At 45.8% G+C, this 26,655-nt stretch overlaps 1 protein-coding gene across 1 annotated transcript in view; it reads right to left on the bottom strand.

The window, feature by feature from the left end:
• Window positions 1-20,552, bottom strand: part of LOC147684218 (receptor-transporting protein 3-like) — a 41,361-nt gene extending 20,809 nt beyond the window's left edge. Inside the window, exons 1-2 of the mRNA XM_086944617.1 lie at window positions 20,427-20,552; window positions 6,312-6,496 (exon numbers count right to left, since the gene is read on the bottom strand). Coding sequence (XP_086800743.1) covers window positions 6,312-6,493 — 182 coding nt within the window. The 5' untranslated portion in view covers window positions 6,494-6,496; window positions 20,427-20,552. The remainder of the gene's footprint in view (window positions 1-6,311; window positions 6,497-20,426) is intronic.
• Between the last annotated feature and the right edge of the window lie 6,103 nt (window positions 20,553-26,655).

The raw sequence follows: 26,655 nt of genomic DNA, 5'->3' as shown, positions 1-26,655 counted from the left end.
CACAGGTGGCTATATCTATTGCAGCAAAGAGTTTGTGGGTTATCTCCTATATTTGCCTTCCCTTCACGAAACCCTTTGGTCTGGGTTGATCAGTTTTGTCATTACAGTAGCTAACCTCATAGCCATGATCTGCATAAAGATTTTGTAATCGCAGTTCAGCAATGAGATCGGTCTGTATGACTCACAGATTATGGGGGTTTTCCCCGGTTTTAGAATTATGCTAATGGTTGCATCATTCCAAGAGTCAGGGATTTTGTCTTGATCCTTATAGATTATATTTAGCAGCTCTGTTATTGGCGGAGCCAGGGTCTCCCTTAGGTTTACATAGAGCTCGTTGGGTAAGGCGTCTGGGCCGGCAGCCTTCCCTTTTTTCAATATTTCTATCACGTCTCTTACTTCTTCAATTGTGATTTCTTCGTTCAGTTCTTCTTTTTCCTCTTCCGATAAGGATGGGAGTGGCTGGAGATCTAGATACTTTCTGATCTGTTCCTCAGTAGGATTTATGTCTTCCTTGTATAGGTTGGAGAAGAAGTCTGTGAACTCCTGCATTATTACAGTATCCTCGGAGCTTGGTTCTATTTGGTTGTGCTGTTGAATGCTGGATATTTTATTTCTGGTTTGATCCGTCTTCATTTTCCAAGCCAGCATTTTGCCGCTTCCTTCTCCATATTCATGGTTCGATAGTTTGCTGGCTTCCCATTTTCTCCTCACTTTATTCTCCAGGAGGTCAACTAGTTTCTCTTTTAGTTCTTGCCTCTCCTTCTCTAGTGCTTCTTTGATGGATGAAGTGCCTTCAGTAGCTATTCGTGAGTCGAGTGTTTTTATACCCTTTTCCAAGTCGCCTGTTTCCTGTTTCATAGTTCTGGATCTATGAGCTCCCATACTCAGCAGCTTCCCCGTGATTACTGCCTTATACGTGTCCCAGGTGATTTGCTTTGAAGTGCCAGTTTTGTTGTCCTCAAAGAAGTTGACTGTAGCAATCCTAAGTTCTTCTGTTAACTGTGTGTCTAGTAATATAGATCGGTCGACAGTCCATCTAGGTTGTACATTGTTATTTGTCATTTGCAGTGTTAGTTGGACTGCTGAATGGTCGGACAAATGAGCTGGCAGATGCTCTATGCTCCTGATATTGCCTATTAAACTCCTATTTATTAGAAAATAATCAATTCTTGATTTGTGTCTGAGTTTTTTGTTGTGAAAGGTAAAGGGCTGCCTTTTGTCGTCCTTTTCTTTCCACATATCCAACAGATCCAAATCTTTTTTGTAGTTTCCTAGCCACTCCCTCATTTTAGGTAGATTTGCTTGTCTTCCTGGGGGGGATCTATAAATTTTGGGATCTAGTATTATGTTCTAGTCGCCCCCTAGTATTATCGGTGCGGTTGTTGATAGAAGTTCTATGTAGAGTCTTTGAAGGGGGGTTGGGTCATCTAAGTTTGGGCCGTAGTAGCCTGCTACAGTAAATATACTATCCGAAATTCTTATTTTAGCTAATGCCCATCTTCCTTTATTGTCTACTACCTTATTTTCAATCTTGGCTTTAAGTGATTTTTTGATGATTATTACTATGCCTTTGATATTACAGTCTTGATTAGTGCAGACATGGGCATCGACCCAGCTTAGATTTTTCATGATTTGGTCCCATTCCACGCTTAAAAGGTGTGTCTCCTGAAGTATGATTATCTCACTGTCGGCTTCTTTAAGGTATTCAAGGGTTCTCCTCCTTCTATTAGCTGTTCTAAGACCATTAACGTTCCAAGAGAGTATTTTAACTTTTTGAGAGTTTGTCGTCATTTTCTTATGTTATGTTGGGGAGTGCATGGTCTAATTCAAGTTTACGGGCACCGTATACTCCTTTTGGTTTTATTAGCGAGGACATTTTTTCAGTTTTTTTTTCCCTAGTTTGCTCCCCACCCGTGTTCTCTTTTTATTTTGTATTTGTACTTTTTTGTGAAATTCATCGTTGCCCACCCTGAGGAAGCCTCCCTTCTTCTTTTTAGGTGGTATTATTCACCCTACAGGGTTAGCTAAATTAACAGTTATGGAAGCAAAGTTACTTTTTGTATTAATGGTGATAGCTAGAAGGGAGATCTGCATTAAGTGGATTGATCCATCACCCCCGACGCATGGAGAGTGGATGAACTCAGCTATCAAGACAAATAAACTAGATAGAAGGGGAAAAACTAACAAGAGGTTCAAATATTGGGAAATCATGGAAAAACATCTGACCTCTGAGGAAAGGGCAGAATGCACTGTCCTATGATTAAAGCGAAAGCATAATCTGGTTTATGAGTATGATACTCATAGAGTAGCCAAGGTGGCTAGCTCCCCTCCTCTCGACTACAGATATGTTTGTATGTAAATGGAAAAGGTACTCCTCTGACCGAGCAAGACAAGGGAAAAACTCCCAAGACAAGAGAGACCATTGGGTAGTGACGGTACAAAAAAGCTTCAGAGGCAGAAACCAAATTTTCCAAAATACATAAAATTTTCGCAATATGAGGATAAATAAAATAAATTTTTAAAAAAGTAATGTTGCGGTCCGCAGTTCATCCTTAATTTGTTCTAAAAAAGTTTTGACCTCTCTAGGGTCTCTGATATTATACATTTTGTTTCTCCACATGATCCTCAGAGCTGCAGGGAATTTCATTTGAACTGTGGCTCCAAGGGACTTTAGTTCTTGCATATATTGTCCCAATTCCCACTGCCTGTCCTGGGTGGCTTTGTACATGTCTGAGCGGATTCTGAATGACCAGTTGTCCTTATTAAAGGTGCCCTTTCTTAAGGCCTCGCTTAAGATTCTCTCTTTCAAGGTGTACGTTTTAAAATTTGTTAAAATCTTCCTTGGTGTCTTCCTCTCTTTATTTTTGCCGAAGGGGTCGCCGCGGTGAACCCTCTGTATGTCTTCTGCCAGATTAGCTTCTTTGGCCCAGGGGAATAACTCTTCCAGGAGTGAGACAGTCAACTTTTTGATGTCCGTCCCTTCCAAATTCTCTGGGACGTTCAAAACCCTCAAGTTGTTCCTTCTTGCCTGATTTTCTAGTGATTCAAGTTTCTCCTTCATGCTTCTGTCGCTATCTCTTAAGGAACGGATTTCCTTTTGATTAGTTTCCACTTTTTTATTCAGGGCTTCTACCATTGATTCGACCGCTGTCACTCTTTCTCCTAGCGCGTTCAGTTTGTCGTCAAGAGTTTCACATACTTCCTGGATTTTGCTCTGGTTAGCTTCTGAGACTGCGAATTTTCCCTAATTTCTCCCAGCATTTTGTCCATGAACTTCTCCATGAGCTTCTCCGTTTGACTTAGTGCAGGATGGTCTTCCCCTAGGTCACCTGCTGATTGTTCCGCAGATTTTGCCATGGCGGAGTCTCCTGGTGCCTCAGCCTGTGGGGGTATATGAGTAGCTGTCTCTTTCTCTTTGCTCATGCCCAGGATTTTGTCCTCTGGTATTACTGCGTTTGGTTCTGCTCCAGCAGGAGGTTTATTTTTTGGGGTGAAGCCTACGTTAACAGATTCAGGTTTGTTCTTATCTTCCAGAGCTGGGTGATTGCCTCTCGTTTGAACCAGCTGCTGAACTTTAAAGAAAGATCTTAGAGAGGGGGTCACTCTGATCTTTCGTTCTAACTGGTCTTTCCCTGGATCTTTCCCCTTCACTGTTTTGCTTTTTGTTTTTTGCGCTTGGTGATCTGGGTTAGGAACCCCTCTTGGCTTCCTTTTGTGCTTCTGGGGAGGACGCTATGTTTTGTTGGGGGGGGGAAGCTCTGTTTGGTGAACTGCCTATTTCTGAGGCAATCGCTAGATCTTGTCCTGTTCCCACATTCAAGCTCTGCTGGCGGGTCACCAAGGGTTTCCCCTACAAGGGGGGGTTGAGTCTACCCTTCTCCCCTGGTTTCCAAACTTGCGTGTGGGATTGCGTGTTCTGCCTCTATTCCTCCCTCTACTCCCTCTGCTCCTGTCCCCTTATTACCACTCACTTGCCTGTTCCCTCTACAGCCAGCAAGCAAGTCCAGCGTGGCAACACCCTCCCATCCTCTCCCTCCTTGTACCTTGCTCATGGGCGTGTATGCAGTCCGTCCTCTGTTCAGGCCTGGGTAGATTCTGCCGATTTCTGAAGTGGAAATGCCTCGCCTCTGGTGGGGGGGGCGTATATGGGACGTCTCCTCTGTCAGCTTCTCACTCCTCTCCTCCGTTGTGGTACATTCTTCGGATTCGCCCGTATCTGCTGATTCTGCCGATTTTGCCTGTCCTGGTCGTCCCACCGAATTCGCTCTGACAGCGCTCCCCAGTCAAACCCAGAACTGCAAATTAGTTGAGACTGGGACCGCAGTGCTTGCGGCGGTATCTGCTGCGCTCACGCTGCCGCTCCTGCCCCGGAACAGGAAGGGGATCCTTCTGATCGCCTTCCTGCAGTCCCTGCTTGCTCCTGATGCGGCCGCTCAGAGCCCGGAGTACGTCGTCAGGATGCCTCGAATCGCGATTGTCACCGCGGCTCCACCCTTGCTGTTGCTGTCGGCTGTAGCTGTGCCTTGGGGTGGATAGGCTCGCATCCCCGAATCGCCAAAGTCGCCGAAGGTATTGCTCCGTGAGTCCGGTGAGTCTCAGTGTTTAGCGCTCTTTCCTTTGTTGGGGATCATGGATGGTTGGGAAGCGACCACAGTGCACGTCTACTGGTTGGGTAGAAGAAACCGTTTACAAATCCAGAGGTTGTCCAACTAAATACCAACAATCTGGTCCAAATGGACCTAGTACAATGACCCGTAGTGATAATGCCTTCGATTATCATGTGTATCGTTTATAGTGGGATCAGCTGGAAGCTTCTAGCATCTCCATATCTGGGGGCCGATCGTGTGTTCGATTAATACATACGTGCATTTCTATATGTTGTTATTGGTCATGTGTGCTCTGGTCTATTGTATTGGAAAAGCAAATAAAAAATGTTATTACAAAAAAGAAAGTGCACATTATGTAAACAAAAAAGACAAAACGTATTGCATCAGGAGTGGGCACCATCATGCCAAGAGTGACTGCAATATGCAAGTAATTACCACCATCATGACAGGGTTTATGTTCGTTCAAATTTGTGGCCGGAGTACCTGGTACCAGGCAGTGGCAGTCAACAGTATTGTGAGGGGACACACATTTTTGGGGAGCACGGCTTCCTTGCACACCTGAGTGTGAGAACCTGATACAGCTGGCGTCTCCGATAGTACAGATATTTATTAACAAATAGGTTGGATCCTCTGAATCCAATATATAAGAAGGAATGATGTGTTGCCAGAGTGATACAGCAGAGAAAGCCTGTGCTGTGGGTATCTCTAGGAGGCTGCATTTGCCCTCATACTGTGCACAATGCTCTCTGATGGAGGACACACATTGGTCCTTCGCACAGAACGGTGAGGTACGCTGTACTGTGCACTCCGTGTGGTTCATGAGTGTGGCTCGCCGATTCTTTCACCTGTTTAAAAAAAATGTGATCTCAGGTTAGCAGAGACAGATCTGGATGTCAGCCATCTTGGATATGGCATTAAATAGTCTGCATATTGAGTATCTAGTGAGACTTACACACATCATAATTAAAATCCAAAACCCAATGACCAAACTCCCACAAAGAGTGAAGATCGCAAGATCTGACAGTCTGTTAGAGCCACCACCATTTGGAAAAGAAGCCACAACCAGCAGACAACAGGCCACATTGCTACTAACCTTACCGAACATTGCGGTGCATAAAAACTGCGCTACATATCATAAAATAGCATATCATGCCATTGTGTGATTGGTGGGGAATGCCACCTGGAGGAAGAGTCATCCACTGGTGCGCGGTGGGCACTGCCAGTTTCTGCAATGAGAACCTTATTGTCGTTTCACTTGTCTGGGGTCTCGTACAAGCTTTTCTGTTCACTAACATGGACCAATGCTTATTTGAAACAAATGACCAAATGCAATATATATGTTAGTGTTTCTATGATGCTGCAAATCCAGTTGGAAATCTGAGGATTGAAATACATTGCAATAGTACTGATATAGGAACTATGTCAGAGAAAGGGACAGTACAACGGTTTCCGCACCAGCTGTCGCAACTCGCAGCAGTCGCGTGGACCGCAACCTCCTAAGACCGTCTTTGGGCCTTGGCACTTATATTTTTCACAAACTAAACACTGATCACCACAATAAGAGTTAATGTTTACCAGCTTAATGATACCCATTTTTCCAACCTCAGGTGAATGGGTGTTGGAGTCAGCCTCGCTGGGATTCATTCTGGTATCCAACAGGTTTGGCGGTGCTCACCACATTAAGCTGTAGTTTAACATATTTACCTGCCATAAGATGCCTTCTCAAACACCTTCCACCCTTCCTTCCGCTTCTCTTGCGTCAGCTCGTTAGTTATGCTATAGTTGAATTGGAGCCGCCACGTGTCTCCATACCCCTCCTCCAGCTCCTCCTCCTGAATTTCATTGAACAGGTCAATCCAGGCGTTTCCTGATTCCTGCCGAGACATGCCCTTCAAAGAAAAGGAACCAATCAAAATGATATTCAGTAAACTTGTGGCTCTGACAGAAATTCTACGAATACGCTTACTGGGCCCGATTCACAGAACTAACTTAAGACAAAATCTTAAATTTACTACTTTTGGTATTCACAGAAGTTAGGATTTTGTCTTAAGTTTGTCTTAAACAGACTTAAGACAGACTTAAGACAGAATCCTAACTTAAGTCTGTCTTAAGTCTGTTTTAAGACAAAATCCTAACTTCTGTGAATACCAAAAGTAGTAAGTTTAGGATTTTGTCTTAAGTTAGTTCTGTGAATCAGGCCCACTGACTTTTCATGTGACTACCACCAAGATACACAAAATTCCATTCTTTTCTATTGCAGCCATATTTTCACTTTGAATTGTTTGCAGTGAGAATAAGGCTGTCACCACTAGAATTGCAGTAATGAAGGCCTAATTAGAAATCTATCACTAGGTTTATTTTTGTAATCTGAATATAAAATGAATTGAGTTCTACACAAAATAATTACAATTCTCTTTTACTGTAAAACATTTATATTTTTCCGTTTAACAGTTTTCTGTTGTGCCAGTGGGATTATTGTTCTCTACATACGTAGGGGTCGGCGGAACTAGCAGAACTGTACTCCATGAAATTCTGCAGAATCACATGAAAACTCCACAGATTTTATGCGCTGGGGGCTTGTTCGCACTGTAAAACTGGCGCAAACAGCAGCATATGCCACTGCTTCTTTTTGCCGCTCGTGTGGATTTTCTGCTTAAGCGGAAGCATTCTCAACATGAATGGTAGCGACCTGCCGCAACCGCCTGCTTTGAAATATTGCTCCAGGACTCATCCTAGCACTCAATTTTTCTCGCTCGTGCTTGCTAACTTAATGAAAGGGAGATGCGCGTGAGAAAACCTCCGCCATGTGTCCGTTCGCAGAGTTTTTCTGGAACTCCGCGCTCCAGGTGGAGCATGGAGTGGACAAAGCTCTGCGAACTCCACCAGTTGAGCAGTTTACCGCCCACCCCTAAACATAAGATGGTCAATGTATCACAATTCCCTTCGCTGGTGTAACAGCAGGGCTAAAACAGGCATGATACCACAATACCATTGTCAGAATATAGTCTCACATAAATATTATGTCATAAATGTTGTTTCCAAACATATAGATCATTCGAGTTCATAGTAAAAAGTCCACAGCAAATGGGACTGAGATACTCCACCTATAACTTAATTCTATTAATTATTGGGGTCGATCGGCAGGAAAGGTATAATCTTGGACTATAACTCTTAGTGATGGTCAGTAGAAGAAGCCGCATCACAAGGCTTTTCGATTCTCAATGTAGGTTTATTCAAATAAAAGTATCAGTACAGAAAGTTAAGGTTAGGTAATTAAGGAAATTACAATAAACCCGACTCATATATTGCAAAGCTGCAATGTGCCTTTACGAAATTAAGTACGCATGGCACACACTTCCACAGGACAATAATTTTGTAAACCATATTTAGAACACAATTTTAATGTAGACGATATTTCTGTAATGATCGTCTGATGTGCAGCCCTCTTATAAAGGATTAGGGCAGCATTGGTAATATCAGGATACCTTGGTTTAGGGGGTAAAATGTAGTTGACAGCGCTTGGACACAGGTGACAAGTAGAGCTCTACAAATCTACTGATTGGTTGATTGATTGATTGATTGGCGTAGTTCGTACAATATAGGAGAGGTTCAAAACTAAGCCGAGTGAATCGTAGATTGCATTAGCCGAAGCATACCGAATAGGTGTGTTTTAGGAGCGTCTGAGATAAGTGAAAACACTGTTAAGCCTACAGAAGTCTGCACAAGGAAGGTGCACTATTGCTATGCACAGCAAACATGTGGACCCTGTAACCAGTGCTTTATTTGTAAAAGAGTGATTGCCGGTGCGGAAGCCCTGCTCCGACCCTGCGGTCGGTGTCATTAAAGGTTGTTGCGTGGAATGCCAAGGTGGGGTAGACTTAAATCCACCTCATGCCTCTTTACTCCACTACCAGACAATCCCTGTATCTTTATCCCACTCATCGCGGTCCCGCTTTCTCCCTTGGTGATGGTTTTTCCGCCTTTCTTTTACTTTCTTTCCACTTGGTGTGATCTTTCCTCGTTTGCTTTTGGGAAATATCAGATGAGGAAAAAAAGGGCTGGTCCCTGAAATTATGTGCCGGTGGACCCCACCTGCTACCTCCGGCTCAAATTAAGCACTGCCTCCAACACTTTTGCATAACATTCACAGGTTTTTTTTCGAACATTCTTTGAATGAGAGTACACGTGAGAGAAGCTTGCACATTGATTAATAACAGGAGCACAGTTTTCTCATGAGAAGAGTGTGAGAAGAGCTTGCATAGACACAAGAAAGGTGCTTTCCTAATGGGTCGCATTGTTAGGTTCTCAGCTGAGCGACAAGGAGAGCCATAAGGTGGTAGGTGCTCCAGGGAAGGGTTGCTACCAGCCTTGAGAGGTCTTGAATTTAGGGGTGTCCAGTGTAGTGGAATGATACATCATGTGACGTGGGAACCTTCCCTTCATTTACTCTGATGTCCTTCATGCCCCCCCCCCCCCAAAAAAAAGTACCTAATCCATTTCCCCCTGCAGTCAGCATCTAAGACAGCTCTTAAAACTCTAAATTTGAAATCAGTGTAATTCCACAATGCCCTAATGGCAAGGGCAGTTACATCATGTGCCTTTTAGAACCAGCACACGTCACAGAAAGGGAAATCAGACGACCTTTGATCCAGATGACATGGAATTTTTAAAAATAAATAAATTAGTGGAAACTTGTGGTTTCCATAATCAAAATATTTATTGTGAGGACTGCTGCTTTCGTGAAGATTTACCATTCGTGCAGAGTTGTGTAGTGTTCTTTTGAGGGAAAAGATTATGGCATGACTTTTCTGAAAGTGCAATAAAGGTTGCAACCTTACCCTGTGTTTAAAGGTAGCATCTCTGGGTGGTCGGGGTTGTTCAAAAATGCTGAAGAAAGAGGGAGTGGAGCCTTAAACCTCATCTTTTATCTATTTACATATATATTTAAAGGTTTCCTTTAGAGTTAAAGTGACTCAGAGTGATGCACATTAATTAATAATAGAAGCAAATCACAGCCTGCAGTAAACTAGTTCATGGGACACAAGTGAAAGGTGAACTGCCTCATGGTATCAAGGCCACAATGAGGTGGAGGGGAGATAAAAAGAGGGTAAGATAAAAGGAGGACACAGGAGAAAGCAGAGGGGTGGGGGGAGGTGGAGAGAGGGAGAGAGGTGCGTCATCAGAGCTGGCCTGACCCTGAAAATGAGCAAAGTTGGAGACAGCACGTGACAGGGGCGCTAAGGCGGAGGAGCGTCTGTGAGAAGTTCAAAACGGAAAAATAAAGTAATAACAAACGTTATCATTTCATTTTTCTGTCTCTGTCTCAGCTGATATGGGGCGGGGCTGGACGTCACAGGAACAGTGGTGGCGCTGTCTTAAGTGCACATGAATGTTTGGCCGGCCTGAGGCTGTATCACAGCCTGGGTAGAGAACGTGCCCCTGCCCCCAGTGCCTCTCGGAGCGCTGAACCACGGTGCTCAGACCAATCACAACGCTGCCCTTGCCAGCGCTGATAGGGGCAATGGATGGCGTAAGGTGCAGTTGTCCCTGTCACAGGCCCTGGCACTTAAGTATTAGCTGAAGACTTATCTTGTCACCCTCACCCTCACCCATCTCCTGGAGAGTGACCCTCCAGAAGCTTGAGCTTTATTTGTTAAAACAACTTGAGGGCAGGGCTCAAAGTTTCACTTAGGAGACAGCTGCGAGTGCTGCCAAATGCCAGTATTTGCCACCATGCTTGCCAAGGGGACCCGAATGATACCCGCATACAGGCCTGAGGTGGCATCCCCTGAGATTGTGTGCAGCCTGCCAGCTCTTTGTGCCAAAAATAGCTCTCTGCAGTGGGAGCATGCTTATAAGGTACGCGTGGGACCAACGGGCACCACTTCACCACCTAACAGACACTTATGGAAGCACTTCTTACAAGTGCCAAGCGCTGGAAACACCAGCTCAAATTAAGCTCTGTTTTCATCCAATATCACCAAAGCAGACGGATATCCCGCCCAAGATGGACTACAGGTGGATGTGCACTTTTATTGGGATTTCCACATTGACGTGCCTATTTGCATGCTACAATAGGTCCTTCCTGCTTGTGATAATGTGTTGGATAAAAAAAGTCAAACAAATATTGGCAAATGTTATCTAATAACATGGCATGTCTTTCATTTCTAACAGTACCACTATTGTTCGATTGGTACCAGCGGCAAATGATTGAAATGTGTCCACTAAGTACGCTTTACGCAAAGTCTCAATAGGTGCCTGATATATCTAAGGCTTTTACCCATTCCGTGTCAATGGGGAATCACGTTAGTACAAGGCCTCGGTGTGGGTCATCCTAAAGCCGGACACATTTTGGGACAACATTGACATGCAATAGAAAGAGTGGGATTTTACAGCTCCTTTGAAAAGAACAGCGACGGTTTCTGAAATGTGTGCGTTACTGGTTCCATATCTGGTTCGTCCTGAGGTACAAAGTCCACCCTCATTCGGTTGCCAGGCGGAGCAGAGAAGAACGAAAGGAGCCTTTATTTGAAGAAGCTCCAGCATTAGCAGGGAAAAGACTTTTGACATAAACGCATCTACGTGATATGGAGAGACATCTAGACTGGTCACTGTTGTCTCTACTGGCCTCAGACTCATTCTTAGATATTCCAGGCCCAGTGGCCATGAACCCCTAGCCACCTAGATATCCAGACAGAAGGTGTTAGCATAACTCAACCTGCAATGAACCTGGCCACTGAGGCAAGATGGGGCTCGGGTGCTTTTGTGGGAAGGGAAACCTACAATGTAAAGTTGAGGACTTTTTTGAGGTTTCCATAAAGGGGAAGGCTTATGTGGTGCAGGCAGAGAAACACCACCTTGGGAGAGTTTTTGGTGTAGGAAATCATAGGGATTTTGTGTTGCTTATAGTGGAAGGATGGCATGAAGACAAGGATGTCATTTCTGTCCTTCGGGGACATTTCTGTCCTTCGGGGAACACAGTAATTTTGTGCATTTGAGGATAAATCAGGTCTGTAAGGCCTGACTGGGAACTGCGACATCGGGAATGAAAATGGACCTGGTAGGTCAGAGTGTGACCAGCCAGGCACCTACGTTTCACCTCCCTCTTCCTCGCAGATGACCCCTGTATCCACCAAGCCAACAGCGGTGGACGTTCCTCATCACACTTGGCGGCCAAAGCTTCGAACAACCTTCCCCTGCACCTCGGGACCGCCCCATCGCTCCAGCAATTCAGGAGAGGGCTCAAGACCTGGTTGTTCAAATGAACTAATCCCCAAGCAGCAGCCAGCAACTCTAACGCCTTGAGACACTCACGGGTGATTTGTTGCGCTTTACAAATAACTGAGGGATTGAATGAAACGACCCCCGGAGAGGAATGTGTGACCAACAAAAATAGGATTATTTGTTCTTAGAGGGGAGGTGGCTGAAACAGACGGGGGTGTAGCTAGCATGGGAAACATCATTTACTACGAAGGCATTACCACTCGTAACGTTTACTACGGCACACCACGCAAACATCTTTTCAACGCGGGTGCATTCCACGACCGTCATTACCACGCAAGTTTAATTACTTCCAGATTTCGTTCCTTCATCTTGCGTGTCATGTAAGTAAAAGGTCCAATAAAAAAAGGGGGCTTGGGGGGTCTGGGGGGTCTCTCCCCCACAAAAAAACAAGCGGATATTAAAACACAAAGAAGAAAACTTTAAAAAAATGCTCTACAATGCCTCAAAACGAACAAGGAAGGAGCCTCACCAAGAACGTCATAATAGAAGTCCTTTATCAATTTTGATAGACGTGTTTTGACGCTTGTTTCCGTGGTAGGTGGAAGAAAGGACTGATGGTGAAAGACGTACAGGGGTCAGATAAGAATTTAAACTTTGTTAATAAAGGTATTATTTAAGCGCATTATGAAAAAAATAAATTTTAAATGTTAGGGAATCTGTTGTATTTTATTGTTTAAAACATCGATCTTTTCCGTCGTACTGCAGTTTTGAATAATTATGTAGCCTATCAGTATCATTATATAAATTTCAATGGGACGTGAGATGTTTCGTAACGTTATTATTGCGGTGTAAAAACATGCGTTGTAAAATGCTGCGTGGTAAAGACACATGCGAAGTAAAGTTCGCATAGTAATGCCATGCGTGGTACTTGTTAGCGTTGTAAGATCATATATTCGCTAGCATAGGTGCAGCAGGTGCAGTGGCACCGGGTCCCAAAGGTCCCCAGTGAACCTTGATAATTGCTGTATTTTTCCACCCCTAGAACAGTGAAAGGGGTTATAATCCTTGCTTGCCCAAGGGCCTGTGGCATTGTTGCTAAGCTACTGGTTACAGATTTTGGTTGTTGTCGTAGGGGCACGTTCTACAATATGTCAAATGTTGTGGTAAGTGTCAGCCTTGTATTTCTACATTAAATGTCACCATATCTCCAACCACCGTCCCAGAGTCTGTTTTGCAGGTTTCCCCATGCGGTACTCTACCATAATATTGGGTTTAAATATGTCCTATAAAAATGTCACAGCCAGAATATCAAGTATCCCAAATTCATAAAAGGATTAACTATGTAGATATATATATATATATATATATATATATATATATATATATATATATATATATATATATATATATATATATATATATATATATATATATATATATATATATATATATATAATTCTCAGAAGGTGAACCAGAGTTTATTTGTGAAGGTCACGCGTTTCGACAGACAAGTTGTGATCAAGACAGCTTGTCTGGATTAAATATTGCCGGGAGACCTGCCCGGCGTGACTCATCACCTGTCAACGGGCCACAGACTTCAGTAATCCGGGTCGTTTGTGGATATATATATATATATATATATATATATATATGTGTGTGTAAATGTAGGGCCCGATTCACAGAATGAACTTAAGACTCAATCCTAAACTTCCTACTATTTTGGTATTCACAGAATGCACTTACTACTTTTGTCATTCACAGAATGAACTTACTACTTTTGGTATTCACAGAAGTTAGGATTTTGTCTTAAGTTTGTTTTAAGACAGACTTAAAACAGACCTAAGACAGACCTAAAACAAAATCCTAACTTAAGTCTGTCTTAGGTCTGTCTTAAGTCTGTCTTAAGACAGACTTAAGACAGAACTAAGACAGACTTAATACAAAATCCTAACTTAAGTCTGTCTTAAGTCTGTTTTAAGACAAACGTAAGACAAAATCCTAACTTCTGTGAATACCAAAAGTAGTAAGTTAATTCTGTGAATGCCAAAAGTAGTAAGTGCATTCTGTGAATACTAAAATAGTAGTAAGTTTACAATTTAGTCTTAAATTCATTCTGTGAATCGGGCCCATAGTGTTTTTGTGGCACCTGGGCCCATTCAGTAGTGTCCGCAACTTGTTTAATTCCCATTGAGAGCAGAATCCTGCAGGCATTGAGGAGGCTTTCTTATTTTCACTTCTGCAGGGCCAAAAATAAAAGACCAGTTTTAAAGGGCCATCAGCCTTCTTTTTATTGGCGTATTAGCCTATCTAGGAACTATCAGGACACCTACATACATACCAGTGGCATGGAGGGAAACAAAGGCACAAGGTTTATCACTTCACACCTGCTTAGGAGAAACTATGTATTGGAGGTAGTTTTTTGAGTTTGTTTAACCTTTGTATGTAAGAGAAATTCATATAGTCAAAATGTCAGATGCAGTGTTCTATACGAGTAATTACCCATGTAACGTTGTCAACAGTACTTACATTTATTATTACCTTTTTTATAGCGCTACTCATCGATTTGCATGATACACAGACACATAATACAGAGACAATATATCATACAAATGTGTAAATCAATGTACTGGAAATGTTACATAAGGCCTTGAGGGTTACAAGGCAGGGTCGTGAACCAGGGTCAGCGGACTCGATAATTCTCGCCTCTGTGCCTACTCTAACCAGGGAGCACACTCGGCAACTCTGGGCATTAGCTTGCCTCATCTCCACAACGGCCCCCCACATACGCCGGGGATGCCTGGTTTCACCTTGGAGATACCCAGGAGGGAACATCTCACAGGGAAAGCCAGGACCGGTTCCCCAGCGGTCTATAGCACCAGGACGCCTCCGGGTAGCACTGCGCTTTACAAGACACACACATTACATTACATTAGCCGTTACATATCGCTGTAGCATCATATGGTAAAGTGCATGGTCAGAAGGAAATCAAAGTCAGGATCTAAAACATAATGCAGTGGTTGGAGTTGTCTGTATTAAAAAGACTTTGCTACTGCCCAAAGGAACCATTTATAGCAACGATACAATGACAGATCAAGGAAAAAAACAATAAGGTTCTAATTCTGTAATGCCGGTTCATGGCTCATTGTGCTGTAGTAGAAGGATTGTAACTTGTGAACTGCAAGTAGCAAAAAGATTTGTATGTCCAAAGCACTATTCCACACACCTGTCTACTTAAAATATGTGATCTGCATGTTACGCAATGTGCTTTGCAGCAAGCGCATTAAGGGGAGAGGATGTGGCCTAACGGCTAGAGCAGTTGACCTTGGCGCTTGGGAACCGGGTTCGTGTTTTGGCAGGAACGCTCAAAATACTGTGATTCTGGGCAAATAACATAATCTCCCCGTGCCTAAAACAAAGAAATGTGCCCGTCTGTAACGCAACTGGTGCTCATGTAAAGTACTCTGATACCTTTGTGTCTAGTTCACGCTATATAAAACTCCCAAAAAAACAAAACAAAAAAAGGTATTCTACTTTATGAGTGAAAACTTTGACTAGACAAAAAACAGATGTCTCCATATCTCTTGCCATTATTATTATCCTTTCAAAATGCTGGGCACACAAAGATTTCTGCAGTAGGTGCCTTAAGCCCATGTGATATTTCAAATTGCAGCCTCTTTGTGACCAATTAAATAAGGCTCATCAGCTTTACTGCCACGTTTCTCCTTGTTGCCAGTTTGTTTGTGGCAGAGATGGTAAAAGTAATTGAATAAATTGACTGTCAGACTCCACCTTTCATGACTCTGCCACTCCTGGCTCCACCCCCTTTCTGCATGTGATCAGAGACAGGCAGGGTGGGGCTGGCCTATAGGGCAATCGGGCAGTGCGTAAAAGCTGGCCTAATAGCTCCGTGTGTTGACAGTATTTTATGGGGGATTTTGGGCCTGTTTCGTACTTTGGTGTGACTTTTTTACTGTTGATTTCTCTGATATTACCATAAAAATAACCTGCAGCAAGCCATCCATGCACTCTCCCGTTCCTTGCAAAACGCCTATGCAACTTGTGTTTACAAGTTCAAAACTGCTCTATTTGCAGATGTGGGCCTGTTTTTTAGCTATTTTTTTCACTAATGAGAGACACTTTTATTTTGGTGCCCGGGCCTATTTTCTGTCCCAGTCTGACCCTGGTAAGACGGGGCTTTGAGGCGGATGACCATGTGACCAGTGAAACGGGGCTTTGAGGGGGGATGACCATGTGACCAGTGAAACGGGGCTTTGAGGAGGATGACCATGTGACCAGTGAAACGGGGCTTTGAGGTGGATGACCATGTGACCAGTGAAACAGGGCTTTGAGGTGGATGACCATGTGACCAGTGAAACAGGGCTTTGAGGTGGATGACCATGTGACCAGTGAAACAGGGCTTTGAGGGGGATGACCATGTGACCAGTGAAACGGGGCTTTGAGGGGGATGACCATGTGACCAGTCAATCAATCAATCAGGGGTATTATAAGCGCACCTCTGTCCCATGAGGGTCTCAAGGCCCAGGAGGGTCGGGGGGGTTGTCAGGAGTTTCGATTCAGTTGAAGAGCCAGGTCTTGAGGTCCTTCCTGAAGGTGTTCAGGGAGGGGGCACGTCTGATATTGGTGGGGAGCTAGTCCCAGGTCCTGGTCGCAATGTAGGGGTAGGATCTTCCCCCTGCTCTGGCTCTATGGATGCGCTGGGTTTCAGCGAGGAGGAGGTTGGCAGAGCAGAGTTTTTGTTTGGGTACGTGGAGGGGCATTCTGTGGTTGAGGTATTGGGATCCGGTGTTGTGTAGACATTTGTAGGCTTAGGTGAGTATCTTGAAGGTGACTCTCCTCTCGGTGGGGAGCCAGTGGAGCTTGCGTAGGTGTTGGCTGATGTGTTCGTGTCGGAGGACCCGGAGGATGAGTCTGGTGGTGGTGTTCTGTATTGTCTGGAGCTTGCGGAGTAGTGAATTGTTGATGCCGGCATAAAGGGTGTTACCGTAGTCCAGCCTGCTGGTAATGAGTGCATGGGTGAAAAAACGTACTTGTCTCGGGGGGATCCATTTGAAGGTCTTACGGAGGATGCGGAGGGTGTGGAAGCAGCAGGAGGTGACGGCGTTGACCTGTCGGTTCATGGAGAGACAGGAGTCGAGTATGATGCCCAGGTTCTTGGCGTGGTCCATGGGGGTCGGCAGGCTGCCGAGGGTGGATGCCCGTCTCACCAGAGGAAGGGGGTTTGAGGCATAGGACCATAGATTGACTCCAGTGGTCTAGCTTGGTCAGTGATATTGGGGGAGTGTAAGCTTCATATTTCCCAACAATCACATTCGCATATCATGGTAAAATACCCAACTATTTATTGGAGAATACATTTATTAGGGAGGTGTAACACCCTAAACACCACTCCCGAAACCCCGCCCCTGTCCTCAGTGCATGTGTTACACACACACACATATCCAAGTAGCACAACCTTATATTTTGTCTGAGAAAACAATTTTGGGATCTTTCTGATTCAAACGTACATGCATAATCAGCATTCGACACATAACACAGACTTTCATCTCACTTAAGTATGTATATGAATATATGGCATTTTTACCTTCAGTGGCTTTGCCCTCTTCCCATGTCACTCACTGAGAGGGCCTGAAATGCACGCATTCATTCTCACAACTTGACCTCCCACAGAGGGGTGGTGATGGTTCTTGTTATCGATACCACGTGACGTGCTTCACACCATTCAAACCAGTAGCAACGACAACCCTCAAGCACTGCGAAGACAAGGGCTGGTGCAATCCTTTCTTACTTTGTGTTGACTCTCAGCTGTTGTCAAGGAGTTCTTTGTTAAAGTTTTCAAAACAGACCATTTTAGTTTTTTGGGACACATGACACTTCAGGTCAGTTTTACTCTGAATATTTTTAAACATAAGGCAAATGCTCCAAAAAGTTTTTGAAGTATGACGGACACTGTGGAAAGTGGGAACACATTTCCCCATCTGTGCCGTATAAGGCCCTCTACACAAACCAACAGCTCTGCCATGTAGACACCAGAGCTTAATTTGTTATAAAAAATAAGTGCCAGGGCTCTCGTCAGGTGCCCACTGCAGCTTGTATCACACATTAGCCCTGTCAAGCTGCCAACGATAATAGCAACATAACTACTAACCATCACACTCCTACAAGTGTAACAATTCGGACTATTTCAGGCCCCAAAACCTATAAGAATGGCTTGGGTGGCAGGTAGTAGTCATTTTAATTTATATTGAAAGAATAATTACCTGTTGTTGTGGTTATCTCCAAAATAAGCTAGAAAGCGCCACCTTGTGGCAGACTGTCACAGGTGCCGGTGTTGAGGATGAAGTGCCGGTACCGAGCACCAGAAACCACTGGCTCAAATTAAGCACTGGTAGACACGGTCCCTATTCTGAGAAGAGCACTTCCTAAAAGAATGACTCGGATAGTCACTGCTATTCAGGGGTGCACTCTCAGCTGTCTGGTTGTTAGCTGAAAATCAACTTTAGTTCTGAAAGGGTCTGTTCTCAGCCTCAGATACAGCCACCCACTTCTTCCTCTGAGTCTCCAAGACAATCAAAAGGCTGTGTGAATTATGTGCAATCTCTGCTGTCAGGGGAAGAATTTCAGTTGTGTAGAATAAACCATGTAATTTATTTCATTCATTTATTTGCGGAGTTTTGTAAAGCGTGAACACGACCCTTCAGGGTATCAGAGCGCTGTGCATATAACAGTCAAGACATACATACAACAAAATGCAAGATGGAAAATGAAGAGAGCAATGCAAATACAAAAACAGATAAAATATACCAAAATGCCTTGTTAAATCACAGATCCGGAGGAGTCCACATGAAACTGATCCAGCGGAAAGACACTTAGTAAAGGAATATATTCATCAAAATGCTGAAATTCCGCAGGCCCACTTGTGTTCAGCTGTTCCCTTTCAGCGCCTTCAAGAAGAATGTGTTGTAAAATGTTGCAATTGTTGTAAAATAACCAACAGTTTTAAGAGCAGAGAGGAGTGGGTGTGCGTGAGTTTCTGTCGCTGTGTGCAGGTAAAAATGATTGGTGAAATCCTGCATCCACCTCACCATACCCGACTGGAAGCACCTGTACCCAACTATTCAATAGACTAGAGAATACATTTATTTTGGGAGGGGGTGGTGTAGCAGTAGCGCCCAAAACATACACCCCTGATTGGCTTCTTCTGCGGGAGGACGTCCCAGGACTGTGAGTGTCTTCGTTATTGTTCAGGGTGTGTTACTGTCTGTACTGTGACGGGCACAGGATGCCAAAAACCTTTGCCCTGCTAAATGCAACCTTACCCCACGTTTTGGTCTGGGAGGCAGCGAGGTGGGGGTAGGGTGGTACAGAGCGGGGGTGCCGACATCAATGTTACATCACAGAAGTCTTAGGGAGTGTAAAAATCCCAAGTGTCGCTCAAAGAACCCGTGTAGCAAAGGTGTTCAGCAGGATATAGTATGTACCTGGTGGTGCTTATTTGCACAACACTGTCACAGCAATATTACTAAAATATGGTAGTGCAGTATAATTAACAAACAGCACATTCTTCTGTTGAAATGGCCACTAAATTTGGTCAGACACACAGATTTTTTTACTGCTAAAAAGAGTGCAGACAATGCGTGGAATTTCGCCTTCAGGAAATAATTGTATCTTGATTTATTGTGATCCTATTAAAATCTTTGCTCCCATCACACTTCAGAATTACAAGCAATAGTGCTTCATTTGTACGTTCCGAGCTGCTGGTTTAGTCTGAAAGATATGTACAGTCCATAATCCGTATACAGGTATTAAGATTTCATTGTGCGTCAGAAAAATGGCGTGTGCTGTATCCCTGCGCGACCGCCACATAGTTCACTTTACAAACTCGTCTCACTTCGCAGTTAGAGAAAGTAAACCCCAATCTCCATGTTAAAATAATAAACGGCCATTTTTTTTTGGGGGGGGGGGGGGGCAGAAGCTACTGCCTGACTGTGATGTCACGTCTTACCAGATAAAAACTAAAGTTAAAGGCGTGCTGCATTACCCCCAGCATCCCTACTTCCAGCGCCTGTGGTCACTGGCCTGGGGCAGCCATATTTGGGGGGGGGGGGGGGGGGGGCTGGGCTTGCTCGGGTGTGTAACCGTGCCTCGGGTCAATCATATGATCAGAGGGAGTGATGGAAAGAGACTGAACCCCAGAGCGGAGCAATGCACATAAACACTGTTCCATGTGCCTCGAAGCCTGTCGGGGCAATTCAAGGACGTCTCAGAGACGTCTTGTACATATAAAGATTGACATGTTCAACTCTTGCCCCCTTGGGGCCATCTGGAGCCGACCGCACCCCGTGAAATGACACAATAACACACTTTAGTGCACAGCGCTTCTGCTGCCTCTAAGCGCTGTGAATATTATGCCGGCTCCCGAATGTGGTTTTCAGCAGAATGCAATAGATGAAATCAGCGGCGAGCGTTTAGCTGGTGATATGTGTCGCCCTGCACCTTGTCTTCCCTTAGAGACATCACCTGGAGACACCCCCCGCCGTCGGTCGCCCCACAATGGACCCTTTGCTGATCACATACCTGCGGTTTTCGCTGACCCTGGAGACTTGCCCAGGAGCACACAGTGTCTCTGCGGTTGTAGTTCTGTCTGACTGGCTGCTGTGCTCCAGTGGCAGCCTGTGCATGTGATGGTGACAGCGCTGGGCGTCAGCTGGGGCTGAGTGTATCCGAGGAGGCGGCTCTCCCCGAGCAGGGTCTGAACAGGAATCGAAACTAAGAGCTCGGGGTAGAACCGACCTTGATTCCTGCATGGAGGCTCGGGCGATCTGTCTCTACACAGATTCGAGGCAATTACGTGTTGAAGCGCACTGCTCCAGACACCAAGGGTGGTATTTAGAGCTCAGTGTTGTTGGTGACGGGTCTTGTGAACTCGTGCTTTCACTCCAGTTTCTTTTGGGTGGATAAGAATGAAATATATAGAAGTTAGTTGTGATTGCTAGTGGGGGTACATGAGTGCAGGTGGCCGGTGGGGTTAGTGCAGGAGCGAGTGGAGGTCAGATGTGATGTGCACATGGGTTAAGGTACCTGCTGTGAAGGTGCCCAGTAACTCTCAGGGAATAGTAATAATGGTGAGATAACTCTGGTGGTTAATGCGCTTGCTGGAGAGACCTGTGTTTTGTGAAGTCCCAGATTTGAATCAAAGTAGTAGAGAAGGTAAATGTGTCTCCTGCAAAGAACATCACCCAACATGCAGATGACAGATTTTCATTTTATGCAGGTAGTAAAGTGGGTTACTGCTTTTAACATAGAGATACTTTTGTTACCTACAGTTCATAAATGGAGAGGTGTGGTGCAGCGGCCAGGGCAGCTGACTTCGGAGCACAGGAATCATGGTTTGATCCCAAGGTCCTTGAGACCTGTAAGGGTGAGTAGTTTGCGCTTTACAAATACGGATTTACATTTACATAAATTGCAATCCGTGTAATATAGCACAGTGAGCTATGAAGGACTTGTGACTCCTAAAACTTGAAAGCGTCGCTGTCTCATGTAACTCAACTTTTACATTGATTTACCCATGTACATGATTGATTGTCAATGTATAATGTGTATGTTACGTAAGAGCTCTGACACCCTGGATTGGGTTGCATAGTGCCTTAAAAGAAATAAAATAGTGCTATTGAAACTGTTATTTGTGTAAATACTGGGACAGACCAACACATCTGACATTCTTAAGTGCCTGTATCTCTTATATACAAGGGCTGAACAAATGCAAAAGTGTGCCTCTCTTAAGTACCTGTGAAGAGATAACAAGCTGTGTGCCTTTGTTTCCCCTCTGTGGCGTTCACATTTTAGTGTGGGGTTCCAGGCCGCCCCCAGGCAGAATATTCAAACAACAGAAGGCCTGAGGGCCCCATAACTACGGCCCGGCTGGAGGTGAAAAAAAGCCCCCACCCGCCTGCACGTTGCTGCTGGGAATGGTAAGCAGGCAACGCGCAGGCGGCACCGGGACAAGTTCAGCATATTTCTGTGCGGCCCTAGTTTTTGGCAAGGGGTACGGCATCCACCCTGTGAAAAGAGTGTACCTGCGTGTACCTGTGTACCTGAGTGTACCTGTGTGTACCCCTGACTCCTGCCCTGGATATGACGTTGCAGGAGTTAGTTGTGATCACTAGTAGAGGGATGCGAGTTCAAGCAGGAGGCCGGTAGGGTTAGTGCAGGAGCGAGCAGAGGTTTGATATGGCGGTGCAAGAGTTTGGTGTGAATACCAGTGGGGGTATGTGAGTTCATGCAGGTGGCCGGTGGGGTTAGTGTAGGAGCGAGCAGAGGTTTGATATGGCGGTGCAGGAGTTTGTTGTGAATACTAGTTGGGGTATGTGAGTTCATGCAGGTGGCCGGTAGGGTTAGTGTAGGAGCGAGCAGAGGTTTGATATGGCGGTGCAAGAGTTTGGTGTGAATACTAGTGAGGGTATGTGAGTTCATGCAGGTGGCCGGTAGGGTTAGTGTAGGAGCGAGCAGAGGTTTGATATGGCGGTGCAGGAGTTTGGTGTGAATACTAGTGGGGGTATGTGAGTTCATGCAGGTGGCCGGTGGGGTTAGTGTAGGAGCGAGCAGAGGTTTGATATGGCGGTGCAGGAGTTTGGTGTGAATACTAGTTGGGGTATGTGAGTTCATGCAGGTGGCCGGTGGGGTTAGTGTAGGAGCGAGCAGAGGTTTGATATGGCGGTGCAGGAGTTTGGTGTGAATACTAGTGGGGGTATGTGAGTTCATGCAGGTGGCCGGTAGGGTTAGTGTAGGAGCGAGCAGAGGTTTGATATGGCGGTGCAGGAGTTTGGTGTGAATACTAGTTGGGGTATGTGAGTTCATGCAGGTGGCCGGTGGGGTTAGTGTAGGAGCGAGCAGAGGTTTGATATGGCGGTGCAGGAGTTTGGTGTGAATACTAGTGGGGGTATGTGAGTTCATGCAGGTGGCCGGTAGGGTTAGTGTAGGAGCGAGCAGAGGTTTGATATGGCGGGTCAGGAGTTTGTTGTGAATACTATTGGGGGTATGTGAGTGCATGCAAGTGGCCGGTAGGGTTAGTGTAGGAGCGAGCAGAGGTTTGATATGGCGGTGCAGAAGTTTGGTGTCAATACTAGTGGGGGTATGTGAGTGCATGCAAGTGGCCGGTAGGGTTAGTGTAGGAGCGAGCAGAGGTTTGATATGGCGGTGCAGGAGATTGGTGTGAATACTAGTGGGGGTATGTGAGTTCATGCAGGTGGCCGGTGGGGTTAGTGCAGGAGCGAGCAGAGGTTTGATATGGCGGTGCAGGAGTTTGGTGTGAATACTAGTGAGGGTATGTGAGTTCATGCAGGTGGCCAGTAGGGTTAGTGTAGGAGCGAGCAGAGGTTTGATATGGCGGTGCAGGAGATTGGTGTGAATACTAGTGAGGGTATGTGAGTGCATGCAAGTGGCCGGTAGGGTTAGTGTAGGAGCGAGCAGAGGTTTGATATGGCGGTGCAGAAGTTTGGTGTCAATACTAGTGGGGGTATGTGAGTGCATGCAAGTGGCCGGTAGGGTTAGTGTAGGAGCGAGCAGAGGTTTGATATGGCGGTGCAGGAGATTGGTGTGAATACTAGTGGGGGTATGTGAGTGCATGCAAGTGGCCGGTGGGGTTAGTGCAGGAGCGAGCAGAGGTTTGATATGGCGGTGCAGGAGATTGGTGTGAATACTAGTGGGGGTATGTGAGTGCATGCAAGTGGCCGGTGGGGTTAGTGCAGGAGCGAGCAGAGGTTTGATATGGCGGTGCAGAAGTTTGGTGTCAATACTAGTGGGGGTATGTGAGTGCATGCAAGTGGCCGGTAGGGTTAGTGTAGGAGCGAGCAGAGGTTTGATATGGCGGTGCAGGAGATTGGTGTGAATACTAGTTGGGGTATGTGAGTGCATGCAAGTGGCCGGTGGGGTTAGTGCAGGAGCGAGCAGAGGTTTGATATGGCGGTGCAGGAGTTTGGTGTGAATACTAGTGAGGGTATGTGAGTTCATGCAGCTGGCCGGTAGGGTTAGTGCAGGAGCGAGCAGAGGTTTGATATGGCAGTGCAGGAGTTTGGTGTGAATACTAGTGGGGGTATGTGAGTGCATGCAAGTGGCCGGTAGGGTTAGTGTAGGAGTGAGCAGAGGTTTGATATGGCGGTGCAGGAGTTTGGTGTGAATACTAGTGGGGGTATGTGAGTTCATGCAGGTGGCCGGTGGGGTTAGTGTAGGAGCGAGCAGAGGTTTGATATGGCGGTGCAGGAGTTTGTTGTGAATACTAGTGGGGGTATGTGAGTTCATGCAGGTGGCCGGTAGGGTTAGTGTAGGAGCGAGCAGAGGTTTGATATGGCGGTGCAGGAGATTGGTGTGAATACTAGTGGGGGTATGTGAGTGCATGCAAGTGGCCGGTGGGGTTAGTGCAGGAGCAAGCAGAGGTTTGACATGGCGGTGCAGGAGTTTGGCGTGAATACTAGTGAGGGTATGTGAGTTCATGCAGGTTGCCGGTGGGGTTAGTGCAGGAGCCAGCAGAGGTTTGATATGGCGGTGCAGGAGTTTGTTGTGAATACTAGTGGGGGTATGTGAGTTCATGCAGGTGGCCGGTAGGGTTAGTGTAGGAGCGAGCAGAGGTTTGATATGGCGGTGCAGGAGTTTGGTGTGAATACTAGTGAGGGTATGTGAGTTCATGCAGGTGGCCGGTGGGGTTAGTGTAGGAGCGAGCAGAGGTTTGATATGGCGGTGCAGGAGTTTGGTGTGAATACTAGTGAGGGTATGTGAGTTCATGCAGGTGGCCGGTGGGGTTAGTGTAGGAGCGAGCAGAGGTTTGATATGGCGGTGCAGGAGTTTGGTGTGAATACTAGTGGGGGTATGTGAGTTCATGCAGGTGGCCAGTAGGGTTAGTGTAGGAGCGAGCAGAGGTTTGATATGGCGGTGCAGGAGATTGGTGTGAATACTAGTGGTGGTATGTGAGTGCATGCAAGTGGCCGGTGGGGTTAGTGCAGGAGCGAGCAGAGGTTTGACATGGCGGTGCAGGAGTTTGGTGTGAATACTAGTGGTGGTATGTGAGTGCATGCAAGTGGCCGGTGGGGTTAGTGCAGGAGCGAGCAGAGGTTTGATATGGCGGTGCAGGAGTTTGGTGTGAATACTAGTGAGGGTATGTGAGTTCATGCAGGTGGCCTGTGGGGTTAGTGTAGGAGTGAGCAGAGGTTTGATATGGGGGTGCAGGAGTTTGGTGTGAATACTAGTGGGGGTATGTGAGTGCATGCAAGTGGCCGGTGGGGTTAGTGCGGGAGCGAGCAGAGGTTTGATATCGCGGTGCAGGAGTTTGTTGTGAATACTAGTGAGGGTATGTGAGTGCATGCAGGTGGCCGGTGGGGTTAGTGCAGGAGTGAGCAGAGGTTTGATATGGCGGTGCAGGAGTTTGGTGTGAATACTAGTGGGGGTATGTGAGTTCATGCAGGTGGCTGGTGGGGTTAGTGCAGGAGCGAGCAGAGGTTTGATATGGCGGTGCAGGAGTTTGGTGTGAATACTAGTGAGGGTATGTGAGTTCATGCAGGTGGCCGGTAGGGTTAGTGTAGGAGCGAGCAGAGGTTTGATATGGCGGTGCAGGAGTTTGATGTGAATACTAGTGAGGGTATGTGAGTTCATGCAGGTGGCCGGTAGGGTTAGTGCAGGAGCGAGCAGAGGTTTGATATGGCGGTGCAGGAGTTTGGTGTGAATACTAGTGTGGGTATGTGAGTTCATGCAGGTGGCCGGTAGGGTTAGTGTAGGAGTGAGCAGAGGTTTGATATGGCGGTGCAGGAGTTTGTTGAGAATACTAGTGGGGGTATGTGAGTTCATGCAGGTGGCTGGTAGGGTTAGTGTAGAAGCGAGCAGAGGTTTGATATGGCGGTGCAGGAGTTTGGTGTGAATACTAGTGAGGGTATGTGAGTTCATGCAGGTGGCCGGTGGGGTTAGTGTAGGAGCGAGCAGAAGTTTGATATGGTGGTGCAGGAGTTTGGTGTAATTGCTAGTAGGGGAAGTGAGTTCAAGTTTCTGGAGTTAGACTTTCAAATAAGAAGAGGTTGTGATCTTTGATACAAGTTGTAGGCCATTGTTAGAAACACAATCATAGAGAGTAAGACAAACATGCAAGTGACATAGAGAAGGTTGTGTTCAGAGGGAGGAAGCATGCAAAGGATGCAAGGGATGTAGAGGGCAAGTGAAAAAAGAAGAAGAAAGGTGATGTTTTAATTGAAGGTCAGATTTTAATGCCATATTTTAGGAACAAAGTGGGTGATTTTCAGGATAGCATGCCATTTGAGGATGCAAGACTGTATAAAGAAACAGCATACCTGCCTAATTGAACATAAATCTCACTGGGTGCAGAGTGGGTGGGCCTAGGAGATAGTGGGGCCTTGTGCAATGAAGTACCTATGAAACACTTTTTCCCTCACCCTGCCCCCATGCCTCTTCCTACAGTGTTTTTTAGCTGGCTTTTCCTGCCCCCGTGCGATATCAACTCCTCACTGGGTGACCCTGCTATAGGAGCTGATATCACACAAATGGCACCTTGTGAGTTAGCAGGTCTGAAACAGTATTATCAACATGTGAAGATAGTGTTATTTTAGATACTTTTGAAATGCACTAACATCATGCAGACGGTCTACTGGGATACCACTAGGCCTCTGCTGCAAGCAGGTGAGCACATGGGGCTAAAACGGCTCTAGACCCACCCCCTCGTCATGTGTCTCAGCCCGGGCTGCTGCAGCATGAGCTGCGGTGGGCTTGGTTGGACAGTGTCTGGAGTCTTATCCCTGCCACCTCTGTG

This window comes from Lissotriton vulgaris, chromosome 11 (genome assembly GCF_964263255.1).
Source record: "Lissotriton vulgaris chromosome 11, aLisVul1.2, whole genome shotgun sequence".
Classification (NCBI taxonomy): domain Eukaryota; kingdom Metazoa; phylum Chordata; class Amphibia; order Caudata; family Salamandridae; genus Lissotriton; species Lissotriton vulgaris.
The sequence above is the reverse complement of the archived record's forward strand: the minus strand, read 5'-3'. Positions and strand labels throughout refer to the sequence as shown.